At 36.2% G+C, this 14,942-nt stretch overlaps 1 protein-coding gene across 7 annotated transcripts in view; it reads right to left on the minus strand.

The window, feature by feature from the left end:
• Positions 1-2,050: 2,050 nt before the first annotated feature.
• The window catches only part of LOC112396523 (ras-related GTP-binding protein B), a 50,339-nt gene continuing 37,447 nt past the window's right edge, over positions 2,051-14,942 (minus strand). For 4 of the 7 annotated variants that reach the window (XM_024740295.1, XM_024740296.1, XM_024740294.1 and 1 more), the window contains 5 exons: positions 13,391-13,486; positions 11,106-11,228; positions 4,664-4,755; positions 3,492-3,607; positions 2,074-2,587 (listed from right to left, as the gene is read on the minus strand). In XM_024740295.1, the coding sequence (XP_024596063.1) occupies positions 2,490-2,587; positions 3,492-3,607; positions 4,664-4,755; positions 11,106-11,228; positions 13,391-13,486 (525 nt within the window). In that variant the 3' untranslated portion in view covers positions 2,074-2,489. Of the gene's footprint in view, positions 2,588-3,491; positions 3,608-4,663; positions 4,756-10,690; positions 10,770-11,105; positions 11,229-13,390; positions 13,487-14,942 lie in introns of those variants that run through there. The other 3 variants (XM_024740292.1, XM_024740297.1, XR_003002588.1) reach the window with 3 other exon arrangements.

The raw sequence follows: 14,942 nt of genomic DNA on the forward strand, positions 1-14,942 counted from the left end.
ACTGGAAAAAGTTAGGTCCCTACACAAATCACTACCCATACTCTATGCTAGCAATGGTTTCCTTTTGCAACACATTACTTATGAAATAGGAGCTACCTAGTCATTGCTTTTATCTAAGACAGTGTTTTACAAACTTTTAGATTACTTTGAGAATCAGTAGTCTGATTTATATATATCTTTTTTTACCTCTTTTTTTATATGTATCTTTTTTTTAACCTCTTAACGTGTTTATTTTTTTAACATTTTATTGGAGTATAATTGCTTTATAATGGTGTGTTAGTTTCTGCTTTATAACAAAGTGAATCAGCTATATGTATACATATATCCCCATATCTCCTCCCTCTTGTGTCTTCCTCCCACCCTCCCTATCCCACCCTCTAGGTGGTCACAAAGCATGAACTGATCTCCCTGTGCTATGTGGCTGCTTCCCACCAGTTATCTATTTTACATTTGGTATAAACTACATATATCTTATTTGGTATAATGCCTTCAACTTATCCTTACAAACCTGGTGAGCACATGTTTTCCCACTCCTGCTTCCAGGTCTACATTTTGTCTTCTTTTCCTTAAAGCAGTGGTTCCCAAAATATAGTCTGTGGACCAGCAGGATCAGTATCAGCAACACCTTGTTAGAAACTTGTTAGAAATGTAGGGAACTTGTTAGAAATGTAGATTCATGGACCCCACCAGAGACCTACTGAATCTGAAACTCTCAGTGGTAGCGGGTGGGACAGCAGTGTGTGTTATTATTACTATTTTTTTTTTTTCTTTTTGCAGTACGCGGGCCTCTCACTGTTGTGGCCTCTCCCGTTGCGGAGCACAGGCTCTGGACGCACAGGCTCAGCGGCCATGGCTCACAGGCCCAGCTGCTCTGCGGTTCATGTGGGATCTTCCGCAGTTCATTTGCTCTTTTCATTTTCCTAGATGTTACTAGGATAAAGAATCTGGAACACCTACTTAAAAAACTCTCCTTCTGTAGATTAATACAACTGTTGATAAAATTAGTCCAATGAGATTCTTTTAAGAATTGATATTTTTAATCTACATAATGATAAACTGCCTAAAAAACAACATGTTCTTTGTTGCTCAGTAAAAACTCTATCTCAATTGGGGACAATAAGATGGGGAAAGGTGAGGTTCTGGCAGTCTGGAAGAAGTTTCTTTATGACATAGAGACAAGAAAATTGAGATGAGTCTACTCTGCTGTAGATTCCCTAAATGCTTTTGTGCTCTGTTTCAGTTCTATGGAAACTGAAAAAGGGCTTTGAGTAGTTCTAGTCAGTGTTGTCAAGCTCCATTCCTCCCAGTTCACAATGCCTCATCTTTTCCTTAGGGGATGAAGTCAAATAAACTCCCAGCCTGAAAGATGTTTTTGTTTGTTTGTTGTTTGTTTTTTTTGTTTTTGGCAGTACGCGGGCCTCTCATTGTTGTGGCCTCTCCCGTTCGGAGCACAGGCTCCGGACGCGCAGGCTCAGCGGCCATGGCTCATGGGCCTAGCTGCTCCGCGGCATGTGGGATCTTCCCGGACCGGGGCACGAATCCGTGTCCCCTGCATCGGCAGGCGGACTCTCAACCACTGGGCCACCAGGGAAGCCCTGAAAGAGGTTTTAATACTACTTAACTAGTATAATGAAGGCACATCCCACCAGGTGTTACAGAATATATAAAATTAACCATTCTTGGACCTCACAGAAAGAAGACTTACATCTCATAAACACTATTTTCCCTCAACTTTTTATTCATTCCTTCTCCAGTTGCATCCTGAAATAGACTTTCAATACACCTCAGGCCTGGATTACTACCACAGCTTCTCCGACTGCCGTCAGTCAGCCTATAGGTTAACTTTCTTTCAACATTCCTTTGTCGTTTCCTATCACATTGTACCAAAACTCTTCTGCCTAGCTTTAAGGCTATCATTTGGCTCATCCTTCCTATCCAACTTTATTTTGTACTATTTCCCAAATAGCAGGTCCCCTTCCCCTAGGATAACTGAAATTCATTTGCTCTTTCTTAGGGAAAAGTTGAAGAAACAAGGAAAAGAAAAACAGACACTGAAATCCCTAACAGCAAAAGTTTATTTACAATTGTAGTTAAGGAATATTTTTAATGCATGCTGAGAAAACAGTAATATTCCAAACATTTAGGTTACTCTCTGGTAAAGAATACAAGATGACGCTGGGAAAGGCTTTGGCATACACAACAACTGGAACCAGGTTAACAGAACACCTGCACTATTAGAACGTTGTTATCAGAACACTTATATATCACCTATTTATATGTCACACCAACTTCATAAACAGCTCATCTTCTAACTCCTCACTGGCTATTTGAGTAAATAGCATTCAAGGTTAAACATTAAGACTGGGGAGTAGGGAAGAAATACAGAAGTGATAAGCATCACAACATTTCAGAGCCTATATATACTAATACAACATTAAGATTAAGAAACAGTATTCCAATTTTTTTCTGAAACAGCATTTGGCAATGTTTTAGCGCATAAGAAGACACTGCTTTGGTCCATCCACTCTTTCCAGCTTTTCAAAGTGTTTCCTGGCATTGCGGATATTGATCAGAGTAGCTGCAGAAGCTGAGGGTGGGGTAGGGAAGATAACCAACAGACTAAGTACAAGCAGCCAAAGGAATAATTGACTAGTAAAAACAAATAAACAAAAGAGAGCCAAATCCCTCAATGTATGTCACAGAGAACATAAGTACCAAGTTAACCAGAGTTTAATTTTTCTGAATAAATAAAAGACTTAGTTTATATTCTAAACATAGTATTTTCAAAATAAATTTTCAAACTCTTTTGGTTTGGAGCTAATAGTAAAAAAGAATATTATCTTATGTTGTATTCTAATATTAACCTAAGATAGATAACTTAAGAGATAATTTAAACTTCTGGGAGCATCCTGGAAATACTGCTAGAACCTTTATTTCAATGGTTGTGATGGATATGGCTATTATGGCATGGAAGCACCAAATATCTCTCTTTATGCTCATAACAGAAATATGGGAGTATGGTACTTAGGAATATACAATGACATATAAAATGGTTCAACATTTAATAGTTCAGAGCTTAGATTGACTAGTCTTTTAAAAATCTACCCCACATGGAGCGTAAGTCATACATTTGGGTTCTTTTTCTTTAAAATCCTTAGATGTAGTAACTATACATAAGTAATTTTTAAAGTTCCCATGAATAAGATATAATACCCTAGAGTCTAAATTATCTTTAAGTTTCAAAATAGGTCTATTAAATAAAAAGTATTTACTACTAGTACTAAATTTTTTTTCATTGTGGTAAAATGCACATAAAATGAAATTTACCATTTTAACCATTTTCAAATGTATAGGTCAGTGGCATTAAGTACATTTACAGTGTTGTGCACTACTAAATAGCTTTTCAGTATCTTTAATAATATACTACCTTTAGGGAAATTAGTTTAAAAAATACGTGGCTTTGAACCTATGTCGGCTAAGTTTAAACTTACGAATGGATGGATCAGACATCACAACCATCACATAAGTGTTGGATGTAAAGATGTCAATGAAAGCAGCGAAGTTAGAGTTCCTGACTTCCATGCTCTGGAAAGAGGCAGCCAGCTTGCTATAGGAGAAAGGAGAAAAGTGAATAAAGAACGTAAAATAATAGCAACATAAGACATTCTTATTTTTCACGTTAAATATTTTCATAGCATTATATCTCAATCCACCACCTCATTAAGACAGTTAATCACTACACTTTGCTTTCCAAGGAAACTCTAATGACAAATTTAACACGTGCTGGAAAGTGACTTAGAAAGTGGATTAGGACTTGATACTGACTGTGCAATGAAAAGTGGGCTTAGACCTAGATTCATATTAAAAATCATGTTACCAAAGATTTCTCTAATATTTAAGAAGTTTATTCAGTTGAAATTTCCCTATCATTGAGATTAATAACTGTATCTTTTGAATGTTAGTTATGCTGAAATTCTAGAAATGATCCCATTTCTTTGAAAATAAAAAGGGTAATGATATTTATATGCCATTTGCTATTTCTTCTTAAAAATGTTAGAATAAACATGCCAGAAAGTCTCAAAGTGTGCTATGACATAAAAGGGAAACAATTACACTTATTCTATTGTCTGGGCATCAAAGTTTTACCAGGATAAGAATTTTGATTATTAAATCTTTACTAGGTTATGATGTTCAGCCATTCCTTCTTCCTATATTCACAATGCTAAGATTCAAATTGTATTTAAACAAAGCTGAGACAATATGATCAGATATTTCTAGACTCTCTACTTTGTACCATTCTTGAATCAGTCCCTCACTATTTTAATTACCGTAGCTTTATAGTAAATCTTGGTATTTGGTAGGGTAAATTCTCCTTTCTTGTTTTTCAAAACTCTCTTGGACATTTTCTGTTTATTTTTTTCCCAAATAGTATCAAACATCTTGAAGGGGTACTCTGCTTAGATATTTTTCATATGCTTCTTCTGCATCAGTTGACTTTGCATTAAAGATGTCTTTCACTTCTGTCAACTGTAGGCTCCCTTAGAGTTTAGCTTTATTTTTAATATAAAGAAGAATATAGAAGTGCAGTCTACTATAGTTATTTGAACCTCTCAAAAAATGACAATTTGTTCCAGAGATAAATACATCACGTAAGATCTCTTACCTGCAGCTCAGCTTAAATTGCTTAATAATGTTGCTGATTTTCTCAAATCTGTGGACATCACGCTGTTCTTTACATTGATAGTGAGAAATCACCTATGAAAAAGAGCAATGCCCTTTAAATTCATGCAGTGTTGTCATATCACCCTCTACTACTCTTCAAGGCAATACATTTGTCAGTCTCTTGGTCACCCTGATTTTCAGGGTAGACTTGGCACCTGGCTTTACTGCCTCTATTCCTCTGTCCCACATCCTGTTAACATCTGCATAATTTCAACATCCCTACGGATGACCCATCCAGTACTGTTTGGTTATAATTTTATTAGAGCATTTAAGTATTGTATTATCTATTTTGGTTCATTGCTGTCCTTTCTCACTTACTTTAATCATTAAATATTCATCTTATTTCAATATGATGGTCTTTGATTCAAAAAAAGAACAAATCAAAAAGGAAAAATAAAAATTCTTAGCTGTTTTTTAAAAAATATTTAATTTATTTATTTGTTTATTTATTTTGGTTGTGTCGGGTCTTAATTGCAGGCACACAGGATCTTCGTTAAGGCATGTGGGATCTTTTCGCTGTGGCATGCAGGCTCTTCGTTGCGGCACTCAGGCTTCTATTTGTGGCACGTAGGCTCCAGGGTGTGTGGGCTCTGTAGTTTGCAGCATGCGGGCTCTCTAGTTGAGGTGTGCAAGATCAGTAGTTGTGGTGCACAGGCTTAGTTGTCCCGTGGCACGTGGGATCTTAGTTCCCCGACCAGGGACTGAACCTGCATCCCCTGCACTGGAAGGTGGATTCTTTACCACTGGACCACCAGGGAAGTCCCTCTTAGCTGTTGCTGAGGTGTACTTAATGTATTTAATTTTAATGAAGTCTATAACCAAGTGGTTTTTGGTATCATATTTAAAAATCTTAACTGAACGATTCTGACCTCTGAGGATTTACTATTTATAAATGAACCTATTCATGATGGACACCAATGCCAGCTGAAAATACTTCCCCTCACACTTTCAGATTAATAAAACCACACAAGTATTTCCCATAGGCTGATGTAAAGTTTCTAGTAGGAAGCAAAACTGAGTCATTTGCCAGAAGAAAATTCACAGGGCAATTCCCTGAAACCATGTGAAAATTTCAAAACATAATTCCTAGACCAATGGTGGAATAGGTTCCTGTTGATTGACTTCAAGAGCTATAGTGAAAATGGTCAATCACAATGAAACTTAGTCCTCAAGAGAAAGCAAAAGCTACTTGTTACTGCCAGTGAAAAACAGAGTTTATATTAGGTTAACCTCTATGATCATGTGTGGTAGATGTGGCAGGAGAATACTGCTGAAGCAGGATTCTACCATGCCACATGTCTCAAGATAGACAGAAGAGCTCACCTGCTTGTTGCTATTACCACTAGCAGGAAAGACAGGGCTCAGGGTAGTGAACTTCCAAGCAAGTGATCCCTGCCTATGGGCTGAGGCAGAAAGACACTCTAGTTAGGACTCCTTGCCTCAGCTGTACCAGTTAGCAGGAAGGATGACTCCCAAATATGCTACCATTAAAAATAATGTTTCCACAAAGGAAGGAGAAAAAAATTGCACTTTGAATTCTCTGCCCTCTGTTGGCTGCAGTAGCAAAAGAAATCAACGTTAAACAGTTTGCCAACTGTATGCTAAACTTTGGGCTAGGGCTTAATGTTACCTTGTCCCATTTTAATCCACACAATAAACCTATGATATAGATATTATTATCTCCATTTTATAAAAGGGGAACCAAACTCAGAGAGATTAAGATATGTGTCTACCATATATATGCTGTCTACAAGAGACCAACTTCAGATCTAGGGCTACATACAGACTGAAAGTAAGAGGATGCAAAAATGCATTCCATGCAAACAGAAATCAAAAGAAAGCTAGAGTAGCAATACTCATATTAGACAAAATAGTTTAAAGAATGTTACAAGAGACAAAAAAGGACACTACATAATAATCAAGGGATCAGTCCAAGAAGAAGACATAACAATTGTAAATATATATGAACCCAACATAGGAGCACCACAATATATAAGGCAAATACTAACAGCCATAGAAAGAAAAGTCGACAGTAACACAATCATACTGGGGGACTTTAACACCCAGTGTTCATCAATGGAAAGATCATTCAGACAGAAAATCAGTAAGGAAACACAGGCCTTAAATGACACTCTAGGCTAGATGGACTTAATTGATATTTAGAGCATTCCATCCAAGAGCAGCAGAATACACATTCTTCTCAAGTACACAGGGAACATTCTCCAGAATTGATCACATGCTGGGCCACATAGCAAGCCTCAATAAATTTAAGAAAACTGAAATCATATCAAGCATCTTTCCCAAACACAACACTATGAGATTAGAACTCAACTACAAGAAAAAAACTGTAAAATGCACAAACACATGGAGGCTAAACAATATGCTACATAACAACCAATGGATCACTGAAGAAATCAAAGAAATCAGAAAGTACATAGAGACAAATGAAAATGAAAGCATGAGGATCCAAAACCTATGCGGTACCCCAAAAACAGTTCTAGGAGGGAAATTTACAGCAACACAATCTTGCCTCAGGAAACAAAAAAAATCTCAAATAAACAACCTAAACTTACACCTAAAGCAACTAAAAAAAGAAGAACAAACAAAACACAAAGTTAATAGAAGGAAAGAAACCATAAAGATCTGAGCAGAAATAAATGAAATAGAGAGAAAGAAAACAACGGAAATGATGAATGAAACTAAAAGCTGGTCCTTTGAAAAGATAAACAAAATGGATAAACCTTTAGACAGACTTATCAAGGAAAAAAGGGAGAGGACTCAAATCAATACAATTAGGAATGAAAAAGGAGATGCTACAACAGACACCACAGAAATACAAAGGATCATGAGAGATTACTACAAACAACTATATGCCAATAAAATGGACAACCTAGAAGAAATGGACAAATTCTTAGAAAGGTACAATCTCCCAAGACTGAACCAGAAAGAAACAAAAAATATGAACAGATCAATTACAAGAATGAAATTGAAACTCGGATTAAAAAACTCCCAACAAACCAAAGTCCAGGATCTGATGGCTTCACACATGAATTCTATCAAACATTTAGATAACACCTATCCTTCTGAAACTATTCCAAAAAACTGCAGAGGAAGGAACACTTGCAAACTCATTCTATGAGGTCACCATCACCCTGATAACCAAAACCAGACAAAGATACCACCAAAAAAGAAAATTGCATGCCAATGTCACTGGTGAACATAGATGCAAAAATAGCCCTCAACAAAACACTAGCAAACCGAATCCAACAATACATTAAAAGGATCAGACCCAATGATCAAGTGGGATTTATCCCAGGGATGAAAGGACTTTTCAATATCCCCAAATCAATCGGTGTGATACACCACAGCAACAAACTGAAGAATAAAAACCATATGATCACCTCAATAGATGCAGAAAAAGCTCTTAAAAAAATTCAACACCCATGTATGATAAAAGCTCTCCAGAAAGTGGGCACAGAGAAAATTTACCTCAACATAATAAAGGCTATATATGACAAACCTACACCTAACATCATACTCAGTGGTGAAAAGCTGAAAGCATTTCCTCTAAGATCAGGAACAAGACAAGGATATCCACTCTCACCACTTTTACTGAACATAGTTTTGGAAGTCCTAGCCATGGCAATCAGAAAAGAAAAAGAAATAAAAGGAATCCAAATTGGAAAAGAAGTAAAACAGTCTCTGTCTGCAGATGACATGATACTACTATATGCAGAAAATCCTAAAGATGCTACCAGAAAACTACTAGAACTCATCAATGAATTTGGTAAAGTTGTAGGATGCAAAATTAATACACAGAAATCTCTTGCATTTCTATACACTAACAATGATAAATCAGAAAGAGAAATTAAAGAAACAATCCCATTTACCAGTGCAGCAAAAAGAATAAAATACCTAGAAATAAACCTACCTAAGGAGGTGAAAGACCTGTACTTCAAAAAACTATAAGATACTGATGAAAGAAATCAAAGATGACAGAAACAGACAGAAAGAAATACCATGTTTTTGGATTAGAAGAATCAATATTGTCAAAATGACTATACTACCCAAGACAATCTACATATTCAATGCAATCCCTATCAAATTACCAAGGGCATTTTTCACAGAACTAGAACAAAAAATCTTAAAATTTGTATGGAGACACAAAGACCCTGAATAGCCAAAGCAATCTTGAGAAAGAAAAACGGAACTGGAGGAATCAGGCTCCATGACTTCAGACTATACTACAAAGCTAAAGTCATCAGAACAGTATGGAACTGGCACAAAACCAGAAATATAGATCAATGGAATAGGATAGAAAGCCCAGAAAGAAACCCACACACCATGGTCAATTAACCTATGACAATGAAGGCAAGACTATATGATGGAGAAAAGACAGTCTCTTCAATAAATAGTGCTGGGAAAACTGGACAGCTACATGTAAAAAATATGAACATTCTTTAATACCATACACAAAAGTAAACTCAAAATGGATTAAAGACCTAAATGTAAGACTGGATACTCTAAACTCTTAGAGGAAAACATAGGCAGAACACTCTGACATAAATTGCAGCACGATCTTTTTCAATCCACGTCTAGAGTAATGGAAATTAAAAAACAAAAAAAACAAAAAACAAATGGGACTTAATTAAACTCAAAAGCTTTTGCACAGCAAAGGAAACCATAAAGAAAGTGCAAAGACAACCCATAAAATTGGAGAAAATATTTGCAAATGATGTAGCAGACAAGGGATTAATCTCCAAAATTTACAAACAACTCATGTGGCTCAGTATGAAAAAAAAACAAACAACCCAATAAAAAAAATGGGCAGAAGACCTAAATAGACATTTCTCGAAAGAAGACATACAGATGGCCAGGAGGCATGTGAAAAGATGCTCAGCATTAGTAATTATTATAGAAATGCAAATCAAAAATACAATGAGGTACTACCTCACACCAGTCAGAACGGCCATCATCAAAAAGTCTACAAACAATAAATTCTGGAGAGGGTGTGGAGAAAAGGGAACCCTCTTGCACTGTTGGTGGGAATGTAAATTGGTACAGCCACTGTGGAGAACAGTATGGAGGTGCCTTAAAAAACTAAAATTAGAGCTACCATATGATCCAGGAATCCCACTCCTGGGCATATATCTGGAGAAAAACATGGCTTGAAAGGATACATGCACCCCAATGTTCATTTCAGCCCCGTTTACAACAGCCAAGACATGGAAGCAACCTAAATGTCCATCAACAGATGAATGGATAAAGAAGATGTGGTACATATATACAATGGAATATTACTCAGCCATTAAAAAGAATGAAATAATGCCATTTGCAGCAACATGGATGGACCTGGGGATTATCATACTAAGTGAAGTAAGTCAGACAAAGAAAGACAAATATCATATGATATTGCTTATATGTGGAATCCAAGAGAAATGATACAAATGAACTTGTTTACAAGACAGAAACAGACTCACAGACTGAGAGAAGGAACTTGTGGTTGCCAGGGGCGAAGGGTGGGGGTAGGGATAGATTGGGAGTTTGGGATTGAGATGTACACACTTCTATATTTAGAATAGATGGCCAACAGGGACCTACTGTACGGCATGGGGAACTCTGTTCAATATTATGTAATAACCTAAATGAGAAAAGAATTTGAAAAAGGATACATGTGTATGTAAAAAACAAAAAAAGCAATAAATGTGTCTAAAATCATGAAGCACTGGTAGAGCTCAGAAACCAATTACTTACTGTGAGCTGCTCTTAGAGCTATATTTATTAAGCTGATCAGCAATTACTTAAGCAGTGCTTTGTGACAGCTCAAGCCAATTTTTATTAGTTATTTAAAAATTTTACTTATAAATATAATATTGGGTTTTGCATACCCCCTCATGGCCAAATACACAGTAGGTGCTAATATCATCGTTAAGCCGAATTTATAAGAAAAATAAAAATACCAACATACCTCTTTGCCCTTTCACCTCCCCATCTGAACTCTTAGCTACGTCACTGAGTTGACCATTACATCTCTTCCATGTTAAAAGCTTTAAACTCAAAGAAAAATACCCATCATTTCATAATAAAAGTAAATAGGAAATAGGAATTCTTTAACACAAATGAACAATTATTCACAAAAATAATCTAAACTCTATAGTAAGGCTTACCTGCAAACATCTAAGTTTTACTAATTACTAAAGATCCATGCACCAACGAACTTCTTTCAAGTTACTTGCTGACAATACTACTTTACAAATAAGGCTATGCATGGTGAAGTAATGACAAGAGGGAAAAAGGTTCTTTCTGAAAGTGGCAACATATTCTCCATTGCTGAATAGAAGAAGGTGAGTGTGAAGTACATCTGCAGAGCAGAAAGTTCTCACCAGAAAAGTGGCTCTCTCAAATAGAAGCACTTCATCAGCCTCAATAATTTCAGCAAAATTCCTTAGGTTCATTTCCAGCTGCTGAACATTGGGAATCAGCTGATAAACAATGCTGGACCAAGCCTAACAGAACAGAAGCACAGTGTAATATTACTAACAGGTAGCCAGTCCCAGATCTTTGCAAATGAGTAAGTATACTATAACATACAGACAGCAAAATATGGTGATAATTGAGTCCCAAACAAATTCTGGCAACAAGTATAACACAAACGAAGTGAGAAAATGAAGATAATATTTGATTTTTATCCTTCAGTTGGATTTTTTAAAGTTTCAAACACTTTTGTAAAATACTTCTTTCCATTGATAATTAAAAATAAACAAATATTTTATTCTATCATATTACCTTAGGGAAGTTGAAAACTCTGATATACTGGGCTAAAGAACTTCTAATCCAGCCATTCAAACAGATATGTAAGTCCAATAGTGTAGATTGCTCTAAAGATCAGAACCTAATAATGCTATATTTAACATACATCTAAGAATCAATTTTATGAAAATATCAGAGCCACATAGAAAAATGGCCCCTCCCCTCAATGGGATAACATACAATAGAAATTACAAGAGAAATTAGTGGCATTATCATTCCAAAAGGCTTACTGTCAGCTTTATAAATTATTGATCCAATTGAATTAAAAACAGTCCACTGTGTGTTTGCCTAAAAATAACTTCATCCAGAGGAGTATGACTAAAATAAGGAGTTGAAATTAACCACACCCTCCCTCTATTCTCTTAAGGCTCTTTTATTTGAATTTTCATTATAATATTTCTTTCAATTTTGCTCCAATTTGTCTGGTAAGGTGTACAATGTTCTTCTCTCCCCTACTAGAGGGCAGGAACCTGGTCTTAGCCATCTGTGCGTCCAACAGCATCAAGCAGATTGCAATGAGTGCTTTTAGAATAAAACTTAATATAAAAATTTATGTCAGCTCTATGCAACATTGATGTAAGAGAGAGTAGAGCCATGTCTCTGTTCCAATTAGTTTTATTACTTAGGCATGGGGGTTCAGGTTCCAAGTTCCCAGGTCGGTGTTAATGTCACTGCTGAATTTACCTTGGAGAAGGCACCAAAGCTAACCACAGCAGAGACATTGTCACTCACAGCAGTGTTGTGATTAGCCAATTGTCTTTGGTCGTGTTATGTATTGCCATCCTTCACACCGCAGTTGGTTCTTATCAGTGCGTCATGTCCATCCTTATTCACGGTTACCTGTTCTATGGGAATAAGGCTTTGAGAGAAATTCGGCCCAAATTAATCTAGAACAGTATTTCCTAGATAGGTATCTCAAAATGATCTGTTATTAGAGCGAGGCTGGGTCAACATATTGGGGAAAAAATGAATTAGTTAAAAAAATAAATCAGTGACTATGTTTAAAGTCCTATTGTTTTTCTCCTTGGCAAATCAGGTTTCTGTGCTTTTGGTTGTAGATACTTGTCAGATGGAGTTGATACTGAGGCTGTAGCTACAAGTCACAGAGAAGGATGCTTTCCTACCCAGACTTGTCAATGGATACCAGAAGCAGTCTGACCACAGGAGGACCCAAAAGGAGCCAGTCTTTCAAATCACTAAATCAGTGAGAAAGGGAGGAAGCAGGATAAGGAGCCTATGTGCCAATAAGGTAATTTCAGCTTCATCCATAACACAGCTATTGTTTGTAACCTCTACAACTACTACAAGCAGTGTGGCATCCATTCCACCAATGGGAACAATCTCTCTGGTTGAAAGAATGCTAGTCTCTAATTTGGCATGAAAGTTGAAGCTATCATACTCTAGAAATAACATATCCCATTCTAAGACTCCCTTCTCCAATCTCTCCCCTAAATATTGTTCTTCTATTGCCATCCAAACTTAGGCAGACTAGCTTATATCCTGTAGAGGTACCTGAATATTAGATACAATTCCAGTCAGCACTGAGACCACAATAGGTCAAAATGGATGATGGTCAGTGAACCTCTACTGTCATGAAGATCTGTATCAAATTAATCAGGACCAAACTGGGTTAATTCAGTGTGATCTGGTAGGTATGTCGACCCAATCTAAGATCAAAACCAAAATTTCTTAAGGTTAAATTGGGTATTTTTCAAACAATTTATTGTAGATTATTTCTTCTTTTGGTTCAACACATCTAGATGGCTATGAAAGAGTTTAAAATCTTTTAGTTTTGATAATACCCTTCTAGCTTTTTTCCATGCTCTTTAAATGAGAGAACTCAGGGAAACATACACACCTTATAGAGAGTTTCATCCCAGATAGATGTTCGGAAGCAAGAACATTCCAATGGGCGAGACAAACGCCTCAGATCTTCTTCTCGCTCTTTAAAAATCTGAAGTAAATAGACCAACATACTGATCAGCATATAACTAACAGCTCTCCTCTCTCACTGCAAGATCTGAGGTGTAATATTTTAGCATATTTTAAAGAGGGGCATTTCATTTTTCCTCAGAGGAATTTTTAAATGTGTACGTTACTTTACAGACTAGGATGACAGAAATGATTTCAAGTCAGGTCTACAAAGTACAATGGCTACTAGAATTCTTCAGGACTGTGCTGCTTGTTTTGAGTACTCACTGAGAATACTATGCTGGAAAATAAAATTTACCATACAGAGGAATCTTAATAAAATATACCTAACATTCCAAATAATCCAATCTGGGTCATTTTTAAGATATGCATACCAATATCAAGATTTTATAAATCAAAATACTTCAACTTTTTGTAGATATCTTACTCTCATACACACATGCATACACATATATTATTTCTGTATGGACTGTATTTATTTGGCTACATAGATATAACAACACCTTACACACAAATATCTATTCTTCTTGGCTATGTATCTATCTATATATGTGCCCATATATACATGGAAAAATATCTATTTATACAAATATAAACACATACACAGATATTTTCCAGGACTGGGTGGGCTTATAGTGAGTGCACTGTTCACACTGTGATGGATAATTTTATGCAACCACTAGGTTAGGCCACAATACCCATTTGGTTAAACACCAATTTAGATGTTGCTATGAAGGTATTTTTTAGATGAGATTAATATTTAAATCAGTGGATGGATTTTTAGTAAAGCAGATCCCCCTCCATAATATGGGTAAGCTTTATATAACCAGTTGAAGGCCTTAAGAGAAAAAGACTGCCATTCCCCAGGAAGAGGGAATTCTGCCTTCCAGACTGCCTTCTGACTCAAGCTGCAACAAGGGTATCTAGCCTATCAGTCTGCCCTGTAGATTTCGGACTTGCCAGCCTCCACAATCATATGAGTCAATTCCTTAAAATTAATCAGTCTCTTATTCTCACTCTCTCTCTCTCTCTCTCTCTCTCTCTCTCTCTCCACACACACACACACACACACAAACACACACTTCTTATTGGTTCTGTTTCTCTGAGGAACCCTGACTAATACACACACATAGAGGGAAACACCTATCTTGCTTGAAACTGATATTCAGGGAAGCACCCTAGCCATTTTATTCCAAAACCTCCAAGTCTGAAAGTTTAATGAAATAGAGTATACTTTTCTTAATTAAGCTTAAAATCCCACAAAGAACATTAATGTATCTTTGGGGATATTTACATAAGCATTTAGAAAACAATATGTTGATCACTAAAAATTACAAGTAATTTAAAAATCCATAAGGAGGTCATTTATTGGAATGCTCTAAATTTTTCTGTTGCAAATTGGGCCAGGGAAACAAAACAAAAAACAGTAATAATAACAAACCCCTCACAAGCTCAAGATCAAGCTACATAAAGAATTT

This window comes from Neophocaena asiaeorientalis, unplaced genomic scaffold (genome assembly GCF_003031525.2).
Source record: "Neophocaena asiaeorientalis asiaeorientalis breed wild unplaced genomic scaffold, Neophocaena_asiaeorientalis_V1.1 scaffold3, whole genome shotgun sequence".
Classification (NCBI taxonomy): Eukaryota; Metazoa; Chordata; class Mammalia; order Artiodactyla; family Phocoenidae; genus Neophocaena; species Neophocaena asiaeorientalis.